The following is a 27675-nucleotide window of genomic DNA, read 5'->3' as shown; positions in this document are numbered from 1 at the left end:
TTGCCACCTTTCGCTGAGAGAACAAAAAGGGAGAAAGAAAGATGTAAAAACAACAATGAAAATCGAACACAGAAGAAAACCACACGTAGAGAAAAAGTGAAAAGAAAGGCAATGAAGTCAACGAGGTTGTACGCGGTTTGCTACCCTACTTGGGGAAGGTAGAAGGAACTGCAAAATAGAAAACGGAAGAATAAGAGAGGACAACTAACGCACTCGCACGTTTAGCAGCGTTCTCCGCACACACTTAGAAAGTTTTCAAATGCGAATATTCGCAGAGTACAGTTTGGCTTCGAAAGTCTTATAAAATAGACTGTAACCCTTGATGTTAATGAAGGGTTGCAGGGACTGTCTTCAATTCTTTAATAAAACGGGGCGGTACAACAAAGCAGAATCCTAGAGACACTGTATATACAAAGAAAACTATTCTTATCTTGGTAAGTAAAGGAGAGAGAAAGAGAGTGCCAACACTAGATTACTCAATTTTATTAGCATTACTCAACATTGCAATAGAATATGCGTCCGTCTACATAAGAAACAGGTGCGTCTGTCCGTCCGTCCGTCCGTCCGTCCGTCTGTCTGTCTGTCTGTCTGTCTGTCTGTCTGTATAAGAAACAGGTGCATATGTCTGCCTCTGTCTGTCTCCGTCTACATAAGAAACAGGTGCATATGTCTGTCTCTCTGTCTGTGTCAGTCAGTGTCTGTGTCAGTCAGTGTCTGTCAGTCAGTGTCTCATTTTTATTCAATTTGTGTGAATGTAAATGCTTTCCGGACGGCTAGACACAAAGTGATTACCCGAACTTAAAATAAAATTACCACTCCACAGCGTACATACGCCTCGCCGATGTATACAACGCCCATTACCTATAGGTCAGCACTCCCCTGCATGGTAAGCAGGGCATCTAAGTTTCGTGCTGGAGAAACATATTGCAGGCGAGGCGCATTCGCGATTCATTTCGAGGCAAATGACGCCCTGATCTCTTTATCCCGTGGTCAGCGGTTTTTCGCCACCACGAAGAACCAACACACACATTAGGGCAAGCAGGCGTTATTCTCGGGGAATACGGTACGGCAGGTTAAAACGATGCCGAAATTACCACGCAGGCTGCACCCTCTTTGCAACACTCCTCACTCCCCGGAGGGAATGCTTTGCCGATGTTTCTTCGACGCTAATGTGACGCACTATGCACGCTAATGCACTCATTATGGTCGAGAGTCACAACCGTCAGCATTATTCGAGCAGCTGACGGGCGTGACACCAACCACTGCTCTTTTTTTTCCTCCTTAGTAGGATTACTTCTTCCGCAAGAGCAAGAAAGCAAAGTAAAATAAATGTCATGTTATCGTAAAAAAAAGGTGACGGCAGGAGACTGCTGAGGCGACGCGATGTCACAGCACCAACCTATTTTGAAGAGAACGACGGCGAAATTCCCGCAGTATACTCATAAAAACAGCCAAGCAATAACAGCAGCGGGACAAGCTGTCTCACAGTGAACCCAATACTATAATGATGATGATTACTTTTGGTGCAAAATGTCATAGTCGAAATCATTTCTAGCATATATTTGTCATCTAAAACAAGGAGAAAAGTTATGCTTAAATAAAAATCAAATAGTAGTATCAATTTCAATCGTTGTCATAATCCTTATAACTTTGCTTCGTTGATCTATTTATTGACGCCTCCCTCGTCGATGGACCTTGGTGACAATTACTACAACAACCAATTTTCATATTGAAGGATTTTAGACACTACATTTTTAACGCAGCTCACAGGAGAACACGGTGTGATTGACGTTAAACAGTTGGCGCTTGATATTTAAAAAAAAGAAAAAAAAAATATGCATTACCAACTTCACCCACAAGCTGGTTTGTTACACCACTACTACTGCTGCTGCTGCTGCTGCTACGTCTACACAAGGCAGACTTTAGGACAACTTCATTGTGAAAAAAAACTTTTTCGTGTTCTCGTTTTATGAGAGTGTGTTTAGGGATTATCTGCTAATGTTTAGCCGCATATTAAAAGTATGTAAAAAATAAACTGCGCTCATACGAATCGAAAATACGATAAAATATATGAGGCCTTCCACGGGTGGCAAATTCGTACTGATTTTAACGTAAAAGTACGCAACGTAATTTTAATAATGTTTAATGTAAAGGTGTAAAAGTATTTCAGTATAATACAGTATAACGCCAAAGTATACTACCAAACAGTTTTTACCACCTGGTTTTTTTTGATGGGCACTTAAATCTAAGAGCACGTTATTTATTGTTTTTTTTTTCATTTCGGCCTCAGCAAAACCACTGCCCACGTGTCCGGGAGTCGATCCCAAGTTATCGAGTTCACAGCTTACGATACATCAATTATTCGCTGTGCTACCACAGCGGGTATGCATACGACATTGACGTTATAGATAATCGTTACGTGATCATGTTACATTATGATGTCAAACATGACGTCACTACATAGTTAGAAGGGTTTTCGAATCGTCGTATTTTAAACCGTATTTTATCCATCGTGTCCTCCCATAATTCTCTCGCATTTATAAAGAATACCGCCATCAGTAGGTTTTTTTTTTTTTGAAATCTGCTCTTACGTATAATGCCCCGCCGCGGTGGTCTAGTGGCAAGGGTACTCGGCTGCTGGTCCGCAGGTCGCGGGAGCAAATCCCGGCTGTGGCGGCTGCATTTCCGATGGAGGCGGAAACGTTGTAGGCCCGTGTGCTCAGATTTGGGTGCACGTTAAAGAACCCCAGGTGTGTCCAAATTTCCGGAGCCCTCCACTACGGCACCTTTCATAATCATAGGGTGGTTTTGGGACGTTAAACCCCGCATATCAATCTTACGTATAATACCCTTTATTAAAAAAAGATTTAGCGATTGCTCCCAGCTACTGGGCTGGCGATGAGTGCTGGAATGGACATCGGACTTTTTTTTTTTGTTCCTCTGCATCGTTTTTTTCTAAGGGCACAGAAAAGGTGGACCTAATTGCTAAAACAGTGTTTTACCATTGCGTGTGTGTGTTTTCTGCCATTGATTTCACGTCTTTTTTTTTCACGTGTGAGAGCACAGGCAACACTACTTTGTAATTTTAATCCTCCATAGTACATTCATAGTGAGATGTACTAATCGCGTTCTCTCTTGATGCGCAGGGTTGCCAGCCCTGTGCGTTTTGGCTTGGAGCTTCGTCATGGAGTCCCGCATGCGGAGTCACTGTTGGCGCGGCTACGGGAACTCCGTCTTCGTCTGGATCATCAGCGGTCCCATGATGGTCGCCCTCCTGGTGAGCTTTATGTTTCTCATACGCATTGTGTGCTTGAAATAACTGTTGTGGGGGCTGGGTCAAGAAAAATTAACAGATGGCGCCACTGTTGGACAAAAAAAAAAAAACGCTCATGGGGTTCTTATATGCATTCGCCTTGAACGACACGAAGTTTATTTCTACCCGATCGTGGTTTAGCATGACCTCCAAGATTGGAGGCACTGAACCTTTTTGCACCGCCGCTGCTCTTGCACTGCCTCCGTGATCGGCCCATCTTTTACCTGGTAACAGTGTCATGTGATGACTCCATCTTGTGGCCTCACATTACGTAACATCACGATGACTTCGTAATGGCGTCATCATGATGCTACCTATTGCGGTATGTGTCATAAAGTTTCCTAGAAGTAGAGTAGAGGTAAATGTGGCACGAGTGTCTACGGGAGCTGCAACGCACGGCGCTTCAGCGAGCATGGGTACACTCTAGCATGGGAATGATGGTTAGTACAGGAATTTGTCTAATCTTCGTACTTTTGGCTCCGTTTGTGTTTGTGTGGCTTGGAGATGTTTTTTTCACGAAATAAAAAAAACAACGAATGTTCAGTGGTTGGGTTTCATCACCTTAATCTTTTAGGCTTACTAGTTCAAATCGGGTCATAAAGACCAAGGGGATTCGTTCTTTCCTTTTAAACAAAACCAAAACAAAGAAATAAACGAAGCCACAAGTGCGATTCGAGGCTCGCAAGTATGAAGACAAGGCAAATCCGTGTACTACTCATAATTTTCGTAGTCGCTGAAAGATCGCAGCGCCAGAGTTCCCACTGGTTTGTTTTCAGAAAATCTATAATATGTGTGAGTTCACGATGACGTCATACGGTGATGTTCTCACGAGATGAAAGTTTTCTTGTTTTTTTTTTTTGTATCGCTCGTGTTGACAATGCCAACGTGCGGTGCAGAGTCCGACAGGCGATTTTCCAGTTTGATGAGGGAACAAAGGCTTTCGCTTTAGAAGATACATACGAAAAAACAGTTGTCACAAAGGACGACGATGTTTCAGGTGCGCATTGTCTCCACATTCATTATAGAGGGATTATACGCCAATAATTAGGCTATGTCAGTTGCGCATGTGCTCAGGAGAAGTTGGCGTTCTCTGTGATGCCTGTAGATTTTTCTCTTAGACATTAAAAAGATAGCCCGGCTTGAAGCAAGAGGGCAACTAGCGGAGCTGATTTGTTGGTGCGTCACTACGAGTGCGACAAACAAGCGCTAAATAATAAAAAGAAAGAAAGAAAGAAAGAAAGAAAGAAAGAAAGAAAGAAAGAAAGAAAGAAAGAAAGAAAGAAAGAAAGAAAGAAAGAAAGAAAGAAAGAAACCGTGCATTCCTGAAATTCTTTCACCGGAGCTCCCAGTAGAACGCTGGAGCAGCATAGCTCGTTCTCGTGTTATTCGTATGGTTATTGCTCTCTGGCTCTGTTTGCTCACGCACTTTCAATCAGATTCACGTGCATGTTCTTCAGTGCCCGCATCACGGGTGCTAACCACGCCTGCTTTATTTTTCTTCACTCTGCCTCGCTCTTGGGCAGGACAAAAAAAAAGAGAGAAAAAGAAGATGAGTTTAGCCGAATAGAATTATTTTCAATGCTACGAACATGATTTTTTCTGCCCTCAGTGCTGACAAATCGTCCAAAGCCTTAACAAGGACAAATAAAACTTGCTCCAAAGCACGTTACCTTGTTCGTCCAACCTGGCAGCCTTTTGTGCCGAAAAACAGCGAAAAAAAAATGAGGAAGCTTGCCATTCTGTATATTTTTGTCGAGATTTTAAGTTTCGATTTGTTCTTCCAGAAGTTCATTCGGTGTATCTCAGAGGACAACATTAATGAGAAATGCATTCGAGCTAATACAACCAAAACAGAATGTGCAGCTTCAGTCGTTCTCGAGAAAAAAATTTATCGGTTTTTCATGTGCGCGCACACGCTGCTGACATGAACATGAAGCCAGTGACACCACCCTAACCTTAGATTTTCGGAGACATTTAATGTGAGGCTCCTTTCCCAACAAAGTAAAAAAAACAGTCATGGGTAGATGCGCGCAAATACAAAGTAAATAAATAAATAGAAGACCATGAGGAGCCACAAATAGGCAGAGAAGAAGAATAAACATTTAGGAACCAAAATATGTTCACCTGCATCGCCATCAACCGTTCAAGTCGTTGCCGTGAAATATATTCGCCGACGCGGAACAGAGATCATTTTCCCAGAGGCGAGAAGCGAAGAAACACTGCTGACGCATCGAGTTAAAATGCCAGTAGCTGCTGCATGCAGGCACAAACATCGACGCAGGCCTTCGGAAACGGTGTAGGAGTGTGGGCCGGCAGGTGACCACTCAAGCGCATGTCGGCTGGTGGAATTGCTTTTGGTGTATCGACTTATCCGCGTTCAATTTGGCTGAGCAAGCGGAATGCGAATACACTCATGTCGCCCGCATGGTCGTCCTAGTGAAAAAGGTGCTTCAGTAGGATTTATATATATCTGCACCTTGTGTTGCGATTCTTTCTTTCTTCTCCAGTGCGCACGTCGTGTCGTGCGAGCGCTGAAAACTCTGCTGCGTAGCGTTGTGTTTGGTCTCGACCCAAATACTCGAGATGATTGCCCACGCGAGCCCAGACGATCATTTTGAAAACACGAGCGCATCTGGAGTACTGTTACCAGCAGTGCAGTGACGCGTCGTCACTTGAATGAATTCCCTGAATTATCTTTGTTACGCGCTGGAATTGAAGGTGAAAGGAGAAGTGTCAGCTTAGGTCTCTAGTATCATCAGCCGCAGGTTAAAACTTGTTGCCAAGAACGACAAGGCGAAACAATTAAGCGATGACTGCTAGAGATAATGCCATTGGAGTCCAAGAAGTGTGTAGGTACGAATCTCATAGGCATAATTTTATGGGATATTTATCAAACGCATTAGGTATTTTACAAACGTCTGTCCAGGTCTATCGTCACGTTTTTTTGTTTTTTATAGCAACGAGAACAGCACACGCCTGTATGTTCGAAGTTCAAATATAGATTGACGTAGAGAAAACTTAGTGTGACGTTGGGAAATCTTAGTGTGACATAGGGAAATCTTAGTGTGACATAGGGAAATCTTAGTGTGGCATAGGGAAATCTTAGTGTGACATAGGGAAAACATAGTGTGACATAGGGAAAACTTAGTGTGACATAGGGAGAACTTAGTGTGACGTGGGGAAAACTTAAGGTGACATAGAGAAACTTAGTGTGGAATAGGGAAAACCTTAGGGAAAACTTAGTGCGAGTCCTGGTAAGGTAATAATCATGATCGTGCTTTCGAAGTGTGGAGGCGTTTAGGGGGCTGGGCTGTCGCATGCCATCGTATGTTGTCTTGTCTTCGCTTAACGCTGGCGAAACCACATGTAGCATGCCCAGCTGTAGCATATTGAGCACGCGCTCGCGCCAAACGGAAGTCTTCTTGTTCTTTGATCGCATTATGATGACATTACGCGCGGTCATTACTAGTGTTACTAGGAAAACACAACACAAACCACGTACAGAAATTGAAAGAGGAAGCAAGCGAGAAATAGAAAGAGTGAAAAAGAAAAAAATCTGGAAAAGAAAATATAAATCAATATAAATAAAGAGAAAAAAACTGTAAGAGGGAACAAGAAAGAACCAGGAGGAGGACCGAAAAAACAAAACGCTGGAAAAGCGGCTTTTTGCAGCCTCTTTTAAAACACTCTCTCGGTAACTGCAACAAGTACACTTGCAGAGTACCCACTATACGCCGTAAAAAAATCATAATTTTTGTACAGTTTACGCGAGCATTCATCCTTCGTCATTCTTCGGAGAAGCGTGCTATATCTGCTTGTTATAGGAACTTGGTGTAATTTTTGGTGCTGGGGCTAACGACGATTAAAGATTATGCCTGAAGCTTTTGTAATAAGCTGGTAAATATAGAAGAATTATGTAATATGAATAATTCTAAGTCATTCCGAAAATTCTACTTATTTCTCTTTTTTAATTTTTTTATCTCTTTTGTTGCGTCAAGATTACCCTATTCTGTTAAAAACGAACAAAGTAATCACTTTTCCCGTTATCCTGCATAGTCCTTTATTGCTCACTTGCATTACCCGCCAGCTTCTTAGCTAATCCTCTTTATTGGGTAAGAGCCAGAACAGAGAAACAAGTAAACAAGCTTTCGGCAACCCACACGTGACTCAAATCGCATTGTGTGACGCCTGTGTATTCTTTTGCTATTCTAAAACACGTTACTACTCATATCAACGCAATTTCTTTACCGACATCAAGCTTGTCCAAGGCCAGTTTGCCACGGAGTTAAGGAGCACCGGCGTGGCTCTGTGCTAGAGTACTGGGCTGGCTCACAGGGGACCGATCGAGTTCGAATACCATTGTGTACTTGGTCTTTTAGTTACCTTAGTTGTTTTTTTCTTTATTTCTTGCGATATTAGTTACGGTCACCGGCGGCGGCGGACAACTACGGCACGCGCGACCCTTTTTGTGATCTTATAACAGCTTTCGTCGTAATAACCTAAAAGAAACAAAGAACCCTGCCTGTCTCCGTGCTACTTTCAGGCTTTGTGTGATGTGCTTTGCTGGCTTTTTGTTTTATCCACACGGGGGGGAGTGGGAGTGGGGGGACCGCATGACTAGTTACCACGAAATAACGCAGCACTATAAGCTAGAAAGGCGAAAGTACCCTCCGCCACACAACAGGTTAAATAAAAAACAGGCAGTTGCGTGGCGACAACTGCAAACATATACTTATCCGAATCCAGTTCTCTTTAGTCTCTGTTACCCTGATCTGTATTTAACAGAAAAATGCAAGGTTTGCGATGAAAGGGCAACACTTTCACATATACTATGGGAATGCTCGAGTTTAGATGAAAGCAACGATGAAAACCACGAAGAGGCAGTTTCGGACCGCAGGACACGCTGGGAGGGGGCTCTGCTCAGCTCCTCATTCGAACAACAACTGTGGGCCGTCCAGCGAGCCGAGGAAGCCGCCCGAGCCCAAGGGCTCGTGGCCGACGCCTAGGCCCGCCCCAAATCAACTTCGCTGGACTTCATAAATAAAGTTATTCTTCTTCTTCTTCTTCTATTTCCGCCTTTTTTTCTTTATGTCCTTGTTTTGCGTAATCTCTAGTTCTCAAATTGGTCAGTGTAGTGTCTCCTTCCGAAGGCAATCACTATACTATTTGTTTATCGCTTTTGTTTGCGCTTTTATATGCAAGAGCAATACGTATAGTAATAAAAACAAGTCAAGTGCACAAAATTCTCGCGAGGGCGAAGCAATGAATGCGATAGCAACAAATTATAATCCTATACGAAGTGAGGCTGGCAGCTATACAGGGAATACGGCCACTTCAAGCACACTTTTCGCGCAGCCTCATCAGTCATTCGGTTGCGAAGGCAGCGCGTACAAGGGTTTACGAGCCACTCGCTGGTGGCTTCCGAGAGAGCGTACGCGCCGGCTATGGCGACCGCGTTCGTAAAATGAAAGTTCACAGATGCTTCTCGAGCATTCTCCTACCCTACCTCGTTAAAGTGTACTAGAAGGGGTACACTCTAGTCGTCGTGTCGTTTTACGCTCGGAGGGGTGTTTTTTTCTCAGCTTGAGCATTTGATGGTCAGTCTGATTTGTGGGGTTTAACGTCCCAAAACTCGATGGTCAGTCTAACGCAGCCGGGAGTGGGAGGGGGAGGGAGGATGGAATAATCGCATGCGCCGCGACGGAAAAGGGTCGACTAGTTTAATTTCAGTTTCAACAACATTCGTCACCCCCGCTCGAGTGCACACACCTGCGGTAGAACGTACGATGCACTGGGCAATCTGCTCATTTTGGACTTTATACGGGACATTACGGTGACGGTGATGGCAAAACTGTGTCGAGTCTGTCTGTGTAATTGTTATCGTAATAATAATCAGATGAGAGAAACTGCAGAAAAGGCGGCCTCAACCACATGCCTGCTCAACGCGACAACACTTTTTTGCACCGTTCTTGAAAGAACTTCATTGCAGCGCCGACACAAAGCCTGCGCATGCAACAACGGCCCATATTGATTGATATGTGGGGTTTAACGTTCTAAAACCCCCATATGATTATGAGAGACGCCGTAGTGGAGGGCTTCGAAGATTTCGACCACCTGGCGTTCTTTCACGTGCACCCAAATCTGAGAACACGGGCCTACAACATTTCCGGCTCCATTGGAAATGCAGCCGCCGCAGCCGGGATAACAACCGCTCAAAGTATATGTATATTACCAAGGCATGTCAGCTAAACACATAATATTTTACAGCTTTATAATTCTGATATACTCTTAAATTTTATCGGTGCAGTGCATTTTATAGTTGGAACACACCAATCGTTTGTAGCCACTATAATATTGTAGCGGAGTAGTAAAAGGCGGAAAAGAGAAGGAGAGGAAGACGAAGAGTCTTGGCACGATCGCAGTGCGCTGCCGTGAACGACCATCGCTCACCTCCTGTAAATAAAACCATTTCATCACAGCTTGCTGTAACAGTTGTGGTGGTGGTGCTGGGCAATCGACACCCGAAGAAGGAGGTTGAACCGCAAGTTCTTCGACGGAGCCGTCGCCTTGCTGGACTTCCACCTAATCCATCTGGGCTGGACATGTCCCACAACGCAGATGAACACCGACCCCTCTTGACTTCTGCGCAGACCAGTTCGGCTTCACAACTCAGAGATGCTCATCCCTTCGCCGGCAGACCAGATGAAGCCGTCAAAGCTTGGCTCATTCATAACAAACGTGTGAGCGCCGCCAACAAATGAAATGCCGCTTCTCAGCTTTTGTACGTCGCGTTCTTTCTGACGGATATTGCAATAATGTGGTACGAGAATCAGGAGGAAACGCTAACGACGTGGGACAGATTTGTTTATGAGATTAAAGAGCGTTTCGGCGACCCAACAACGAAAAAGAAAAGAGCAGAACAGACGCTAATGCAACTCGCTCAAGTGCCAGGTGAACTTTGCACGACCTACATTGAGGAAGTCATAAAGCTATGTAGGATCATTGACTCCAGAATTTCTGAAGAAGACTAAGTCGGGCACATTCTAAAAGGAATCTCCGAGGATGTTTACAGTTTCCTCATCGCAAAAGACCCCTTAATTGACCTCTGTCCCCGACGTCATTCGCCATTGCCGCACTTCTGAGCAACTGAAGACGAAGCGCATCACGCGGAAGTTTGGCAGGCTAGCCAATGTGACGACTATCGCGAGTATAGACAGCAACCAGGCGTTTGATCTTGCATCAACGATCCGGCAAATTGTACGTGAATAACTCGGCCTCTACGCGCAAGTGGCACACCGCCCAAGCATTCATTCCCCCTATCAGCCACCAGAGTTCGAGCGAAACGTTGCTTCATTCTCCTCGCACCGAGTGGCGAAGGGCATTGAGGATTCTGATGCCACACCTGAGTATCAGCCACGTCTATACGATAGAGACCCTGCCTATGACGCTTGATCACGACGAGGACAGCCGCGTTCTTATACTCAGAACTCTCAGCCGGACTACGTCCCGCTGCGGCAAGGACAGTACCGACCCTACTACCAAGATGCAACTTACGACGAATACAATTGATTCCAAATCAATCAATCAATCAGTTTTATTGTGTATCATACATATAATGGCAGGTTATTATACAGGTAGGACCCCAGAGCCCAGTCAAGTCAGTTGCAGGCGTCCGTTTTTTAACAGTAATAGGTACTGCTGAGCTACCAACAGATGGTAAGTGCATACAAGTGCAACGAAATACAATAAGTACATATAATTGATACATAGCAATACAAAAATACATATAACCACAGAGAAATTGGAATAATATTCCTAATTCATGTATTACTGTTGTGAGTTTTGCAGGTGATCGCGAAAACATTGTTCATACAAATGAAATGATGTGGATGCTGTGATGATACAAGGTAAAATGTTCCAGAGTTTTGATGCAATATAAGAAAATGAATGTGATCCGTAGTTAGTCTTTATGTGAGGTATGCATAACGGTTTACCTAACGTAGAACGTAAGGAATATGTGGGCGATTGATAAGGTAATGCTATAGACGGGCATTGAACAGCATTATGCAAAAGTTTGTAGACAAGTAGTAAAACACGGTAATTGACGCAAACTGTGACGGGTTGAATGTTTGGTAGTCTATAAGCACAGGAAGCTGAGTCTGTTTCTGGTATGGAGAGAAGGGCACGCACAGCCGTGTTCTGTGCTACTTTGAGGGGTTTCAGTGTAAGGTAGGTCAATCCATAAATTACTATGGCATATGTGATGTGTGAATGTATGAAGGAATGATATAATGTTAACATTGTCTTTATAGGAAAAATGTAGCGTAGCCTGTAAAGAATAGGTATTTTTCTGTATATCTTCAGTGTTGTGTCATGTACGTGTGTGTGTGGCATGAAAGTTGTGCGTCCAAGTATACACAGAGAAATTTTGTATTACTAAACCTTTCTAGTACTGTGTTATTCATTTCAAGCTGATTACTTAATGTAAGGTGGGTGTTTGGGGGGGGGGCGAAGATAATGTAATTACTCCTGGAGCTGTTGGCGAGTAGTTTGTTGCATTAAGCGAAGATGGTAATTTTTGTAAGGCTGTTGTTGCTTTATGGTATAGGATATTTTCGTTTTTTGCTGTTACAAATATGTTAGTGTCATCGGCGTAAAGGATACAATCTTCCGATGTTGTGGATGGCAGATCATTAATATAAGCTAAGAACAAGAATGGCCTTAGAATCAAACGTTGCGGAACACCTCTATTAGTTATACATCGACATGACGACATACCGTTCACATACACATATTGCTCTCTATTATTCATATAGTTCGACAAAAGCGTTAGCGCTGTCCCGTGTATTCCGTAGTGATCTAGCTTGGTTCGTACTATGTCATGATCAAGCATGTGAAACGCTTTCGTGAGGTCAACGAAAATACCCATTGTAAGTAGTTTATTAGATGCGGAGCATCTAATACTCGAGGCTTGTAGTGCGGCGCCATCCGCAAGCTTCCTCCTCCTTCTTCCACCATCTGTGCATCCCTTCCTCCTCTACACACCGCGCGCGCTTCACTCCTCCACCATCTGTGCACCCTTCCTCCTCTACACACCGCGTGCGCTTCTCCTCTTCACGAACATTCGTTAGCTGTATAATGTAGCGCGCATGCGCCGTCACGCTTCGAGAACATCGGCAGCTGACGCAAGCGCATGCGCCGTCGCGCTTCGAGAACATCGGCAGCTGACGCGCGCGCACGCGCCGTTGCGCTTCTCCCCCTTCTCGAACATTCGACAGCTGACAGTGCATGCGCCGTCGCGCTGTATATATACTCAAGGTCGGCACTCGCTCGCTCAGTTGCCGCTCGTCGGTTGGTTTGTACGGCGCGTCGACGTCCAAAGTCGCGGTGAAATGAATTCCAACGAATCCACAAACACAATGATCGACGTCCCTTCGACCAGCGCCGCCCTTTCGCATACGTGTGTACGTGTTCACTCATTTAACACCCCCTCCTACAACCACGTTAACCAATTTAGCCATCGACCCAAGTAAGTCGCAATTTAACACCCCATTTCACAACCACGTTAACCAATTTAGCCATCGACCCAAGTAAATCGCACTTTAACACCCCGTTAACCAATTATATGCTCCGCATCCTCCTCAGTGTTCCCCCGAGGGAAGCTGCGGGCAATTTTTTTTCTATGTTTTCTTTTGTTTTTTCAACAATGTTAAATAGTGCACGTTCTGTCGATTTTCCCTTCCTGAAGCCGTACTGCTCAGGTGCGTATAGATTGTGTTTCTCAAAAAATTTGTTCAGTCTAATATATATTGTCCTTTCAACAACTTTGACCAATGCTGGCAATATGGTGATAGGACGATAATTTGCTACTTTCATCTTGTCGCCTTTCTTAAACACGGGCATTGTTTTGGCGACCTTTAATTTAGAAGAAAACCAACCAGTTGCAAAAATATCATTGATGACATATGTTAATGGCTCAGCTATAAGTGTAGATAAGTGTTTTAAAATTTGAACCGATACGCCGTCGTCACCTATTGACTTGGTGTTTTTTAGTGCAAGAAATATTTTTTTCTTTCATCGTTGGTTGCTGGATAAAACAAAATAGATTTCGCGTCTTTTCCTCCAGGAAGGCTACAACAAGTGTTGTTGCATGAAATTGTGTTACTGATAGTGCCTACATTTGCAAAGTGATCATTAAAAACATTGCTTATAGCGGTATTATTAACCATAATGTCATTACCATCAATAATTGCTGTAACATTGCTATCCATCTTTCTTTTATTGAGGGCTTCATCAATAACTTTCCACGTCGCCTTACTGACTATTAGCTTGTGCTATTTTTGAACTGAAGTAGCCATGCTTCGGAATTTTCAATAGTTTGTTAAGGTGGTTTTATCGCTTGTACCTAGCGTAAATGCTGACATTATGCGGTTGCCGTTTTAACTTTTTGTACATGTTGTTTTTGTGGTTTATGGAGCGCAAAAGGCCAGCCGTTATCCATGGTTTGCGTTTAAAATTAGTTCTTGTAACAGTGATAGTGGTCTCACCAACCGTCACCTGTCTCTGCAAGATGTTGATAAAAGCATTACATTTTTTCCGCAGTTGAAGTTGCAGAATATATATCTTGCCAGTTTTTTGTTGCCAAAGAGTTGAAAATCTGCTTCTTGTCATAAAATGTGCGCTTGACTATTTTTCGTTGTTTGGTTAGCCGGATTTGATATCGCAAACACTGGCAGATGATCAGTGATGTCACATGAAATGGTGCCCGTTACAAAGATTGGTGATGAATGGCTTGTTACAATGTGGTCAAGTATACTTTGCCGCGAGCTTGTTATACGAGTGGCAGATGTTATTAATTGCAGCAGACCTTCGCGAGCGATCAGGTCAACATAGAAGAATTAGTAGAGTCCTTCTGAGCGATGTCGATATTGATATCGCCCAGTAAAATGACATGACTGTTGGGTTCAATATAGGTGTCGAGTAGTTTTCCAAGCTCTTGTGAAAAATGTCCGGGTTTGTTAAGCGATTACCTGTATACAACCCCTATCAAGGTTTTTTTGGTCTTGTGTAGCAGTAAGTCTTTTGTGGTACGATCAGGTTGAACTTCAATGAACAAACTTTCACATAAATCTGACGTAATACCAATGTCACGCCTGACAAAATAGGATACTGATGCGTTAATATAAAATGCCCCCCCCCCGTGCGATAATGAAGTGCGCAGTTGGTTGGTCTGACAATAAATTCGATCTGTTAGCTATTTCGAGTTGATAGCCTGGTAATGGATAAGGAGCATCAGCGCCATTGCTGAGCCAGGTTTCAGATAGTGCAATCGCGTGGAGTGAGTGCTTTGATGATGCGTTCAAGACATGCAGTTCGTCATAGTGCTTCTGCAGGCTGCAAATATTTAGATGAAGTAGTGACAGATCAGACGATGTTTTCATTTGTTGATTAAATTGTTCAACTTCAAGTAGTTCCAGAGCCATGATGATTCCCAAGGTGTATTAGCAGTGACATTATCCAGTGGCCACTTACTGCTCTCGCAAGGAAGCGCGCAAGTCGTCATCCGTGGCAGAAAGAGTTGCAGAAACCCGTTCTTCGCGTGATAACAAACTTCCTCGCCGACAGCAGTGGCCCAGGATTCGTTCCGATGAATATAGTATAAACCGTGACCCTCCCGTGTGCTACAACTGTGGTTTCACTGGGCATATCGCTCGATATTGCCGCCAACAACGCCGCCAATCACGAAGGACACCAGCCATGTCTTCGCCACCAAGACCCAGTGCTTCATATAACCTGCGGACACCAACTTATTTCCAAGGGACCGTTTTTCGCGTAAGACCAGACGCAAATTTCGCCAGCATCCGAGCGGAGTTTGACACCACATGTTGCTGCTTTCGACTTCAAACATAGAGATGCACCCCTTCAGTTACCCTCGTCCTGCGCTCGTCACAGAATAGACACAGGCTCTACACACCCCATCCGCCAAAAGCCCTACCGAGTGTCATCCTCTGAGCGCAAAGTTATCGCTGAACAAGTAAAGGACATGCTGAACAAAGGTGTCGTGCAAGAGTCGTCCAGCCCGTGGGCAGCCCCGGTAATTTTTGTCAAGAGAAAAGATGGCTCCTGAAGATTCTGCGTAGATTATAGGCGTCTAAACAATGTGACGAAAAAAGATGTATATTCCTTACCACGGATTGATGTCGTCGTAGATTGCTTGCATGCCGCTTCCTATTTTTCAACGCTTGATTTGCGGTCCGGTTATTGGCAAATACCTATAGAACCCAGCAACAAAGAAAAGACTGCTTTCGTAACTCTGAATGGCCTATTTGAATTTAATGTCATGCCTTTTGGCCTTTGTAATGCTCCAGCCACCTTTGAAAGATTTATGGATACAGTATTACGTGGCCTAAAATGCGAGATATGTATGTGCTATACCTTGACGATGTTGTGATCTTTGGCCGCACGTTTGAGGAACATAACAATCATCTCAGTCTTGTTCTCGACTGCATCGAAAAAGCTGGGCTGGTTCTGAATTCCAAAATATGTTGCTTTGGCGAACGTCAAACTCTGGTGCTGGGGCACTTGGTCGACAAAGATGGCATCAGACCCGATCCTTCCAAGATAGAAGCAGTGAGCTCTTTTAGACCACCGCAGTCCACACGAGAACTTCGCTCATTTATCGGCCTATGCTCATATTTCCGTCGTTTCGTTCCAGGATTTGTGAAGATCGTGTACCCGCTGAAAAACCTCTTGCGACAGGATGCAGCCTTCCACTGGACACCAGATTGTGACGCAGCATTCTCACAACTTAAGTTTGTATTAACGTTAGCTTCACTGTTGCGTCACTTCGATCCATCTAGCCCGACTGTGGTCCACAAGGACGTTAGTAGTATCGGCGTAGGAGCGGTGCTTGTACAACGTCACAATGGCGCAGAGCATGTCGTGGCATATGCCAGCCGTTGCCTGAGTAAATCTGAACGCAATTACACAGTTACGGAACAGGAATGTCTGGCAGCTGTTTTCGCCATACAGAAGTTTCGTTGTTGTCTTTACGGGAGGCCATTTCATTCATTCATTTTATTTATTGATACTGTCAGCCCTTTGCGGGCTATTACAGGAGTGGAGTTGACTCATATAAAACAGAAATGTGCATAAGAGAAACATAAGAAAAAGAACCTTCACTACTGGAACACATCATTTCAGAGCACATACAACAAATATATTGTAATGGCTAAGCATATAGTCTAAACAGAGAAGTTAGTGAAAAATAAAAAGAGAGAGCATCACTGCCAAAATACACATCATATTTTGCGCATAATAAAACACATACTAAATATAATAGCCTAGTTACAAAGCACGTAATTCACACATATTCACAATCTTAGCGCATGGTATCAGAGTGCACTATATGTTTTATTGCTTCTAAAAAGTCAGTATGCGATTTGATTTTCACAACCGAATCTGGTAACGAATTCCACTGCTGAATCGCCCTGGGGAAGAAGATAATTACCGATCACCATTCGTTATGCTGGCTGGTCGGTTTGCGTGACCCCTCTGGCCGCCTCGCACGTTGGGCGCTGCGACTTCAGGTATACGACTTTACGGTGTCGTACAAGAGTGGCCGTCGTCACGCTGACGCAGACTGCCTCTCCCGGATTCCTCTTGTGACTACTGACTGCGATGCTGAGAATTTTGACGACTGCCTTGCTTCTGTTACAAGCACGTTCCCCAACGCGGCTGATTTCCAGAGAAAACAACGCAACGATCTCAACTTGGATCCTCTTTTTGCCGCCGCACGTGCCTCCCAACACAGCGGTCGCTTTACTGTCCGACACAAGTTGCTCTATAAAACTAACTACTCCAGACATGGAGCACGTTTTCTTCTAGTTGTCCCCGAGAGCCTTCGCTCCGATGTTCTACGTGACATGCATGACGATGCGACGTCCGGTCACTTCGGCTTCATACGAACACTCAACCGCACACAGGAACGCTTTTACTGGCCCAAGATGTACGAAACAACGAAGCATTACGTCGCTAGCTGCGAGACGTGCCAACGTCACAAGCGCCCGACCACCGCAACACCAGGTCCCCTTCAGTCATTAACACCACCCAGCATGCCTTTTGAACAAGTAGGGATTGACATTCTGGGTCCATTTGTGTTATCTAACAATAAGAACCGTTGGATAATCGTCTGCGTGGATCATCTTACGCGGTATGCCGAAACCGCCGCCACTCCCTCTTCCACCGCTGCTTCCGTGGCGGCAGTCTTCTTGCTCCACTCCGTTGTCCTTCGCCATGGCCCACCACGTGTTATTATCAGCGACCGTGGCCGCCAGTTCACTGCTGATGCCATTGGAGAATTACCTCACATGTGCACGACACAGTTCCGCCATGTCACGCCGTATCATCCGCAGACAAATGGTCTTGTTGAACGTACAAACAGAACGCTCAACATGCTTGCCATGTACTTTTCCTCCCATCACAAGAACTGGGATGACGTGCTGCCTTTTATCACGTACGCGTACAACACTGCGAAACATGAAACAACGAACTTCAGCCCATTTTATTTGTTGTACGCCAGGTTGCCACTAAGCTCTCTAGACACTTTCTTACCCTTCATTCTACACAATGACAATTCTGTATCGAACACCCTGTGCCTCGCGGAAAAAGCCCGTCTAATCGCTCGTCTGCGGGCTCTGGCCTCTCAACGTCGTTCGAAGGAACGATACGACGACCGTCACGAAACGGTATTATTCAAAAAAGGTGACTTGGTGTTGCTTTGGACACAGCAACGTAAGCGTGGATTGTGTCAAAAGCTTCTGTCACAATATTCAGGCCCATTTGTAGTTTTGGGGCGTCTCAGCCAGCTCACTTGCTTAATAGCTCGTCTTTTGTCCATTGGCCGACGATCGAGCAGAACGCAGCTCACTCGCATTGCTCGCATGAAACTTTTCTACGCCCCTTGTGCATCATAACTCGCCCTACTGGCGAGTCTGCTCGCGGGGGAATGTAACGGACTAGTAACAGGCAGAGAAGAGAAGGAGAGGAAGACGAAGAGTCTTGGCACGATCGCAGTGCGCTGCCGCGAGCGACCATCGCTCACCTCCTGTAAATAAAACCATTTCATCACAGCTCGCTGTAACAATATCATGTGTAATTGAGGTTTGCATACGAGTTTTACGCGTTCCTTTGCATGAAGTAAGGAAGGAAGGAAGCAACAAAAGGGAGAAGGCAGGGAGGTTAACCAGAAAGACATCCGGTTGGCTACCCTACACTGGGGACAAGGGAAGGGGGCAAGAAACATGAGAAAGAGCGAAGAGAAGGAAAATAAAAAATGGTTCCAAATCTGCATGTTATACCACAAATGTAGTCGAAAGACAATATTCTTGCGTCTGGAGAGAGTGAACAAAACGTTTATTTGATGTTCTGCGCAAGAAAATCGGTGAATGGTATTCTGGAAGCGCTGCGTTAGAGTGCCTCGAGCGTACAGCGGAGGCGAACGAGCGCATCGAGGCACGTTAGAGTCACTGGTAAAAACATTTTCCAGTGAATTTAAGGCACGTTAGACACAAGCGCCATCTGGCAGTTAAACGAAAGCGTGCAGCCCGCGGAGAAAAATGCGTGCCAGTCTCGGAGGTGATAAGGTGTAGAACGCAAAGCGACGGGCAGGTGCCACCACCGTGGCGTCGTAGCAAAGCGTTGGAAACACCTTTTCGAGCATCGCGTTGCACTGTCAGCGCAGCGCGTTAAACGCTACATTCCTTGGAGTTACTTGAGTATGCTTCTTCTGGTATAGAGGCAGACATACAAAAATTCGAAGAGTTGTTATGGCGCCTCAGATATGCGAAATAATTGCTTTTTAATTGACAATCGCACAACTATGAACGCTATTGGTGGGCGCTGCAAATGGGGTTGGCCGTTTGGTGCCGTTTCAGGTATCGCTAAGGCGAACAAACAGACAAATGTACAGACAGACGGACCAAAGTTTTTTCCGTCGAAGGTCCCCAAGAAGGACTATCGTCTTTAAAAAAAGGAGACTGACAGTAATTTCATTGCAGCGTGTATAACTTCACCGCATGTCAGTGGCGTTCACACAAACCCGTCTTTCTCGGGAAACACAGGAGGGCTTCACTGCCTTGTGGGCTCTCTAGGTATGTGGACGTTGCTGTAATAACACCTGCACAGAAAGAGACATATCATAGAGTCGGCACATTGCGTTGGCAAGTACTTGTCTGTCTGAGGCAAATCGAGGACAGTGGAACAGCCGGTGTTCGATATTTTCATCGGTGCCGCAAACATCGCACGCCGCACTGTCAGTCATTCCGATTAACATGAAGCAGTACATCTCATCAACGGCATTATTTTTCCGACAAGCAGGATCCCCGCTTGTCATGACGCATGGAGATTACAAGCAGTGAGCTTGTATTCATCTCTTTAAGTATACGCCACTGCTACATCACTAAATCTTACAAGCTTACAATTTGGACGCATGGAGATTACAAGCAGTGAGCTTGTATTCATCTCTTTAAGTATACGCCACTGCTACATCACTAAATCTTACAAGCTTACAATTTGGAAATCTTACAATTTGGACGACGAAGTGTATTTCTACCGAACGTTGCCTATTTCGTTTGGTGTTTTTTGTGTGAATTTACGTTTTATCCGGGGATCATCGCTCTCCTGCGGGCAGCGATGGATCCAGGCCCCACCGTACGCAGTCCGGACTTGGCGTCACCTTCGACGTCAACCTCAAGGAAGCGCAACAGCCGGGAGGACGACAGCACCAGTGACAGCACTGAACTGTACACGGCGAGTAGTGAAGACAGCGACGAAGATTTCATCCCTGCAGTGAAGCGTAAAGCTAAAAGAAGAATGGTCGGCGCGTCTTCGCCAGCTAGCGTCTCTACCGTGAAGGCGGCGTGCAGTTCTGAACGCCATACCATACTTTTTGTTCCTGTCGACTCTTCGATCAACCTGAAGAACATGAACAGGCAAGCGATCTCAGCGCGTCTCGAAGCTATCGTGCCTAAGGAGATAAAGGATATTAGACTCAACCCACGGAAGAATATCCTGGCCATAGACGTTGAGCACCCGGCTGCGCTACATACCCTGCGAACTGTCACTGAGCTTGGAGGCATCTATCTCCGAACTTACATTCCGCAGGATAGTGACACGACGACAGGCGTCATTTATGACGTTGATGTTTCCATACCGAACGCAGACCTTCCTGTTCTGATAAAGCCAGCTACTGGGGCAACGGACATATTGCAAGTATGCCGGCTTGGCAAATCCCGTTGCATCAAGGTGACCTTCAAAGGTGATTGCATCCCATCACATGTAAAGGTTGGTCATTTTCGTCACGTTGTCCGACCATACATCCCAAGACCACTACAGTGCCACAACTGTCTAAAACTGGGTCATGTTAGTGCTGTGTGCAACAACAAGCAAGCATGCCCACGTTGTGCCGGACCCCACAAAGCAGAGGCTTGCCAAGCAACTCTCCTAAAATGCAGCAACTGCAACGGCAACCATGAGACCTCGTCCAAAGACTGCCCAGTACTGAAGAAAGAGAGGAGCATTCTGAGACAAATGGTTAAAGACGGATCCTCACGAAAGGAAGCGGTAACGGTTGTTCAACGACGGCGTTCCCGTCGACGGCGGTGCTCGAAGAAAAGAAGAAGCAGTCCTGTGCCGAAGGTGCCTTCACTAACGCCGCCACCGCCACCACGACCACAGAGACCTCCCCCGCCCCCGCCACCAGGTGGGGTACGTCCAGAGGTACCGGAAGACACTGTGGCGCTACAGAGAACATCCGGCTCTGACTGGCCCACTTTACCGCGGGTACACGTGTCTACGGAACCGCAATATCGACCGTCAACAACGAATATGCCCCCAGCAGGCAGTCTGTCCGCCCAAGAGGTACAAGTCTTTTCTGTACTGAGGTCGTTCATGAGTGTTATTCGCACTCTATTGGATAGTCTACAGATCCCTGCCGCTAAATGCGCGCTGCAAATCTTGGACACACTAGAACCAGTTCTTGCCGGACTTCAGTAACAAGATGGCGCACCATGGACCGCATCAGCCTTTCTGAGAAAAAGTCAAGCGTGCTTCCATAATTCAGTGGAACGCAAGAGGTCTACAGTCAAGAATGCCTGAGTTCCGACAATTCATTTTCGAAAATAAGTTTCCCATCATCATCATTTGTGAACCGCATTTTTCAAAAATACCTCGTCTGTCGGGCTATGAATCGTTCGTTTCTTCAACGTGCATTGAGCGAAGTCAAGTTGCTGTGTACATCCGTAAAGAACTCACTTACGTTCTCCAAAGAGTACATTCTCACAATGGAAATCACTACGTGTGTCTATATGTTAAAAAGAAGAAGTTGTCGTTTACACTGATAGGCGCATATATAGCGCCGTCAGGTCGACTAGATCAACAAATCTTGAATGGTATATTTGCAACGACTCCAGCGCCTTGGATATTGATGGGTGACTTCAACGCCCATCATCCATTGTGGGGAAGCATCAGGACAAATCGAAAAGGCACGGACCTAGTTGATCTCGCTTCAGAGCACGGGCTTCAGGTGCTGAACGACGGCAGCCCTACTTATCTCCGAGGAGTAACTTACAGCAGTTGCCTGGACTTGACATTAGTGTCGCATAGCATTGTCACGAAAGTCCAATGGTTCACAGATATTGAAACACGTGGCAGCGACCATATCCCCACGTACGTGACAGTCAGAGGTTTGGACGATTCTCCTTCTCCTGGACATTCAAGACTTATTGACTGGGAAGAGTTTCAGATATCAGTGGAGAGCAAGTGCATGCACGGACCACCGGAATCCATTGAAGAAGTGATTAGTTGTGCAATGGAGACTTCCACGAAGATATGTTCGAAAGAATCGAGACGCACGGCACTCGACCAAGAGTTGGAACAACTTAGAGCGGTCCGCCGACGTGCCGAAAAACGATACAGACGCACGAAATCTATCTCTGACCTCAGAGAATCCAGACGCATTCAGAAAAAAATCCAGCGTCGAATGCACAAACTTCATGAACAACGGTGGAAGAATTTTTGTGACTCGCTAGACCCTCGAAAGCCCTTGTCTCCCGTATGGAGGACTCTTCGAGGTATTCACTCGCATCCGCAACAACGTCACCCCTTTGCCGCTCTGGCGCTACACCAACGTCGCTCACAGCTTGATGTTTCTGGGGAATTTTGTGCAAAGATCGCCGGCGACATCTCTATACCGATCGATCTAATGCCACAGGATGTTCCAGTCGCACGAGATCAGCAAATGGAGGTTGCGTTCACCATGGAAGAACTTCATGCGGCATTGAACACATGCAGACGCTCATCGTCCCCAGGTCCGGATGGAGTGACCTATACTGCCCTACGTCACCTAGGCCCGAAGGCACAGCGCTGTCTCCTGGACATTTTCAATAAGTCTTGGTATGATGGAATGGTGCCTGATGAGTGGAAGTGTAGTCGCCTCGTGCCTTTGCTGAAGCCCGGAAAGTCTCCATTCAATTTGGCATCATACCGGCCTATAGCACTAGCAAGCTGCGTTGGCAAGGTCATGGAGAGGATGCTGCTTACACGCATAGAATGGTACCTGGAACATTATAACATCTATCCTGATGCTATGGCTGGTTTTCGACGAGGTCGGTCCTCAGTTGATAGCGTTATTGACTTAGTGACCTCTGTTCAGCATCAGAAAGCTCAGAAGCGGCTGTCGGTAGCTCTGTTCTTAGACGTGAAGGGTGCCTATGACAACGTGACCCACGAGGCTGTTCTCAATGCTCTTGAAGCAGCTGAACTTGGAGGTCGTGTCTTTCGATGGGTAAGAAGCTACCTCACAAAGAGATCTATGTTCGTTTTAACTGAAGATGGGTCTACGAACAAGTATTTCACAAGTCGTGGGGTGCCACAAGGCGGTGTTTTGAGTCCTACACTTTTCAACCTGGTTCTCGTGGGGCTCACTGAAATGCTGCCACAGACGGTTTATGTATCTCTCTACGCTGACGATATCTGCATTTGGGCGTCCGGCGTGACACGACCTCAAGTGCGCGCAAGAATACAGAAAGCGGCAACAATGACATCGACATACCTTCGCCAGCAAGGTTTGACTATCGCCACAGAAAAATGCGCAGCGGTGGCGTTTACACGCAAACCGATGTCTTTCTACTCATTGTGCATCGATGGCAGATCAATCCCATATAAGAGCACTCATAGATTCTTAGGCGTCATCGTAGATCGTGACCTAACCTGGAGCCCGCATGTCACATACCTGAAGAAAAAGCTTATTGGCATTGAGAATGTATTCAAGTTCGTTGCCGGAAAATCATGGGGCCCATCCGTGCACTCCATGTTGCAGCTTTATACAGCCCTCTTTCTCGGAACTCTCCGGTACAGCCTTCCGGTCCTGTCCAGCACGTGCAAGACTAACATCCGTGCACTGCAAAGCGTACAAGCCCAAGCACTTCGGACATGCCTTGGCCTTCCAAGATGCTCATCGACAGTGTCAACTATTGTTATTGCACAAGAACAACCGGTCACAACGCACATCATTGTCGAGACGCTGAGAGCGCACATTCGGCATTTATCACGGCTACCATCACATCATTTAACGTGTTTGACAGCTCGGAGGCCAGATTCTTCGTATTGCGGTATCGTGACAAAACATCAGGACATACTACCGCCTGGCTTCAAACTTGCCATGCATCCAGCAACTGCGCCATGGAGTCTTCGTCAACCTGACGTGCGCTTATCAGTTCCTGGAATCTTTAAGAAGGCACGCATGTCAACGCTAGCCCTGAAGCAACTGACTTTGCGTCTGTTGGACGAAAGGTACTTCGACCGCATACATGTTTACACCGATGGCTCCACTAATTCCAACAGCTCCACAGGAGCAGTGGTTGTTCCATCTGAAAATGTGTTGCTTCAGTACAAGTTTACTCACACCACGACGTCGACAGCAGCAGAGCTCGCAGCACTTCAAGGTGCAGTAAAGTACATTCTTCACCAGGAACCTAACCAATGGGCCATCTTTTGTGACTCCAGGTCAGCCTTACAGTCACTACGGTTTGTTCTGCAGCACGGGCTACATGAACAATCAGTATATCAGATAAGGCACGACTACCACGAAGCGCTCGCAGAAGGTCACGATATTGTATTTCAGTGGCTGCCGAGTCATTGCGGAATCGTTGGCAATGACCGCGCAGATGAAGCTGCTCGATCGGCTCATGACCAAGACCAGCGCACGCCCATACCACTCTTGAGAACGGACGCTGCAAGGCTACTACAATCACTTGCTCGTCGTATATCTCTCCTACAATGGAATACGCAGGGTTTCTCCAACACGCACCTGTATTCTATCGACCCAAACTTGCAACTTCGTTTGCCATCCGGGTTCCCACGATGTGCTGAAACTTTACTGTGTCGCATGAGGTTGGGCGTGGCATTTACGAATTCGTACTCTCGTCTCCTTGGAATGGCGAGCACTTCGGCATGCAACATCTGCGCCTGTGAGGAAACGCTTGAGCACATTCTATGTCATTGCCCAGCATACCAGACCGAACGACGTATTATGGAAGCCAAGCTCTGTCACCTGGATTCACGGCCGCTTACAGAAGAGAAGATCCTGGGACCTTGGCCGACGGCTTCCCATACGCGCAAAGCCACGAAAGCCCTCTTGTACTTTTTAAGGAACACCAAACTTCACGACCGCTTGTGAAAGAACTGTGCGAGGCCGTGCTGTGTAGTTTCGAGCTGACTATTCATGCTTCTCTCTCTTACTCCTCTTCTTTTCTGTCTCTTTTAGTTCTATTATTCCCCTTTTCCCCCACCCCAAGTGTAGGGTAGCCAACCGAGCCAAGCTTGGTTAACCTCCCTGCCTTTCCGCTCTATTTATCTCTCTCTCTCTCTCTTACAAGCTCCTAGCCATTTACACGTCACGGCGTTGAGTGCAATCTGTGCCTTCTGTTCATTTGTTCTTTATTTTGGCGCGAAAATATATATGGCTTCTTGTGGCGGATCGCGTCCACAGAGAAAAGACGCCTGGAAAAACAATTGTCGGCGCCCCTCACCTACTCGAACCCTCGCCACCACAGAAGTTCACAAGTGTCTCAATATTCGACAGTGGCGATTCCCACCCGCTGTCATCAACTTTCTCGTTTTTCAAAATGCTTAAAATTCGTAGCCTCACACTTAGCAATCTCTATCTAAGTGTCTCAGAACCGTGCTCTCACTTATACGGATACAAAAGTAGCTCTTGCCTTTTATCTCTGCCTCTTTGTTACGAGTCGCACGTTTTAAAAGCAGCAGCAGTAACAACAGGAGGAGCAACTCGTTTAAAGTGAAGAGCGTGCAGTCGATAGAACGTCGTTCTCGCAATCAGTTCCAAGAGTGTGGCTTAGTATGCTGCTATTTGGTGATCGCCATGCCTCGTTGGCTGAAGACCCACGATCAATACAGATTGTGGTGTAGGCATGGCGAAAGAGCAGCGATGGTACGAATGCCCATGAGATCCAGAGATACACGTAAAACCGAAATGTGTCGTGTTCCTACGACTCGTGCTTGCGCTTAAAATCCGGTTAACACGCCCACCCATCAGGGTTTTATGTGGGCGAAAAGATAAGCTGCAGTCGAGAGCGAGTCACAACTGCCTGGGCATCGCGAAGAGAGCTAAGTTTCCGAAAACATACCAGAGATCTTGAAGAGCTTCTTGCAGCCCCAAGCCAAGAAAAATAATCCCACTCTCCTCGTGGTCTTTTCAAGTAGGCGAATTGGCTATAATCTTTTTTTTTTTGGTAACGGCAGAGGCGTAGATATCCTCGACATCAATGGGCGCATAGCCTTGTGGCTTCACTGGACTTACACGAGCGCATACAGAGACATAATCTCGTTAACATGGTTCACCGAGACTGACACGACTTCAATGGTGCTCACTTGTTTCAATAGCGCTGAGTGATGCATCTACGGCACAAGTTTGTCTCATCATATGCCCAGCTACTGAAGTTAGTCTTCTTTTGCACTAACAGCTTGCCGTGGAACAACAAAATACGGCACTGAGATCGTATATTCAAGGGGGATTGACGTGCTTCGCTGCAAAAGTACTGCAAGCGAAAGAAAAGGTAAAAAAAAAGAATACAGCTTTCCTACAAGGGTGAAGCAGTTGAAGTGATAGCCAAAATTTCGTTAAAATGTAAGGCTCTCGCATGACCTTACGAAACGGTGGAATACACCGGCTCCAGGGTGCGAAGCAGTTGTCATGCTGTCTGTCCTCTTAGTGCGGGCCGCTCGGTGACGTCAGTCGAGACACCGCGTGCGCCAACGTTAGCAACCATGCTCTTGCGATCGAAGTTCGCAGAAACTGCTCAAATGACAACCCTCCCATCGCACCCCTTCCGGCTTTCTTCATTGTCTTTCGCCCGGCTGAAGACGCGTGTCACGTTTACTCTCCGTTTGAGGACAAATCGTTGGCAGGACTGCAGTGTGATGCTGTCGCATGCACCCTCTGGGAGTGAGGTGATACGGTTTGTCGCATTATGTTCGTTATTCGGGAAAAAAGAGGGCTCCTTTGTGAGTGTATTCCAGCGGTTTTTAATAATCAGGTCATAATGTAAAATCGATGCATACCCAGATCCCACAGACTCCAAATTTATCTTATACGACCAGATAATGTAACGTCTTCGAAACCATCTGCATGGCAGTGGTCAACACTCCTGTTTCATATGTCCTATACCTTCTCTCTGTCGCGCTTCATCATTCGCACCGGCATTTTCCCTTTACCTTTTTCCACAATCTACTGGAAAACGAGCAGGGCTCACTCCCGTTGAGAGAGAGAGAGAGAGAGAAGACAGGAGACGCAGGTCGCTTAACCATACGCGCTTTCAGCTCGCTACCTTTCTCCGAGGGAATGGGATAAAAGGGCGACAAGAGAGACCGCGGAAGAAGAAGATCGATTGACAGAATCACGAGCGTGCTTGGCGGAGGACATCCAGTTCCAGGCGGTCACTCACATTTGTTGAGTTCAGGTGTTCAGTTACTTCAGTGGCACTTCAGTTGCCTTACGTGTTCTGTAAGCTTATGTCCAAGGTCCCAGAATCTTGCCAGTACAGAAATTAGACTGAAGTGCATTTGGTTCAAAAGCATCCAGAACGGACATCACTGAGCGCCATAGCGAGTGCAGCTGTGCAGAGTGTTTGATTGTCTGTTGAAATTATACATACAATACAATGGTTATAATGACTTTCCTGAAACCACTGTGTAATTACTGGTGCAATACAACTTGACAGCAAGAAGCGATACAAGAGCGATCGAAAGCCGATTCTGTCACGTATAAACTTCTGGTTAAATTT

General features: G+C 45.9%; 1 protein-coding gene across 1 annotated transcript in view; it reads left to right on the top strand.

Annotated features, from left to right (window-relative positions):
- The window catches only part of LOC119164990 (corticotropin-releasing factor receptor 1), a 181937-nt gene that overhangs the window by 111271 nt on the left and 42991 nt on the right, over positions 1–27675 (top strand). Inside the window, exon 7 of the mRNA XM_075868576.1 lies at positions 3147–3277. Within this exon, the coding sequence (XP_075724691.1) occupies positions 3147–3277 (131 nt within the window). The remainder of the gene's footprint in view (positions 1–3146; positions 3278–27675) is intronic.

This window comes from Rhipicephalus microplus, chromosome 1 (assembly GCF_043290135.1).
Source record: "Rhipicephalus microplus isolate Deutch F79 chromosome 1, USDA_Rmic, whole genome shotgun sequence".
NCBI classification, from domain to species: domain Eukaryota; kingdom Metazoa; phylum Arthropoda; class Arachnida; order Ixodida; family Ixodidae; genus Rhipicephalus; species Rhipicephalus microplus.
The sequence above is the reverse complement of the archived record's forward strand: the minus strand, read 5'-3'. Positions and strand labels throughout refer to the sequence as shown.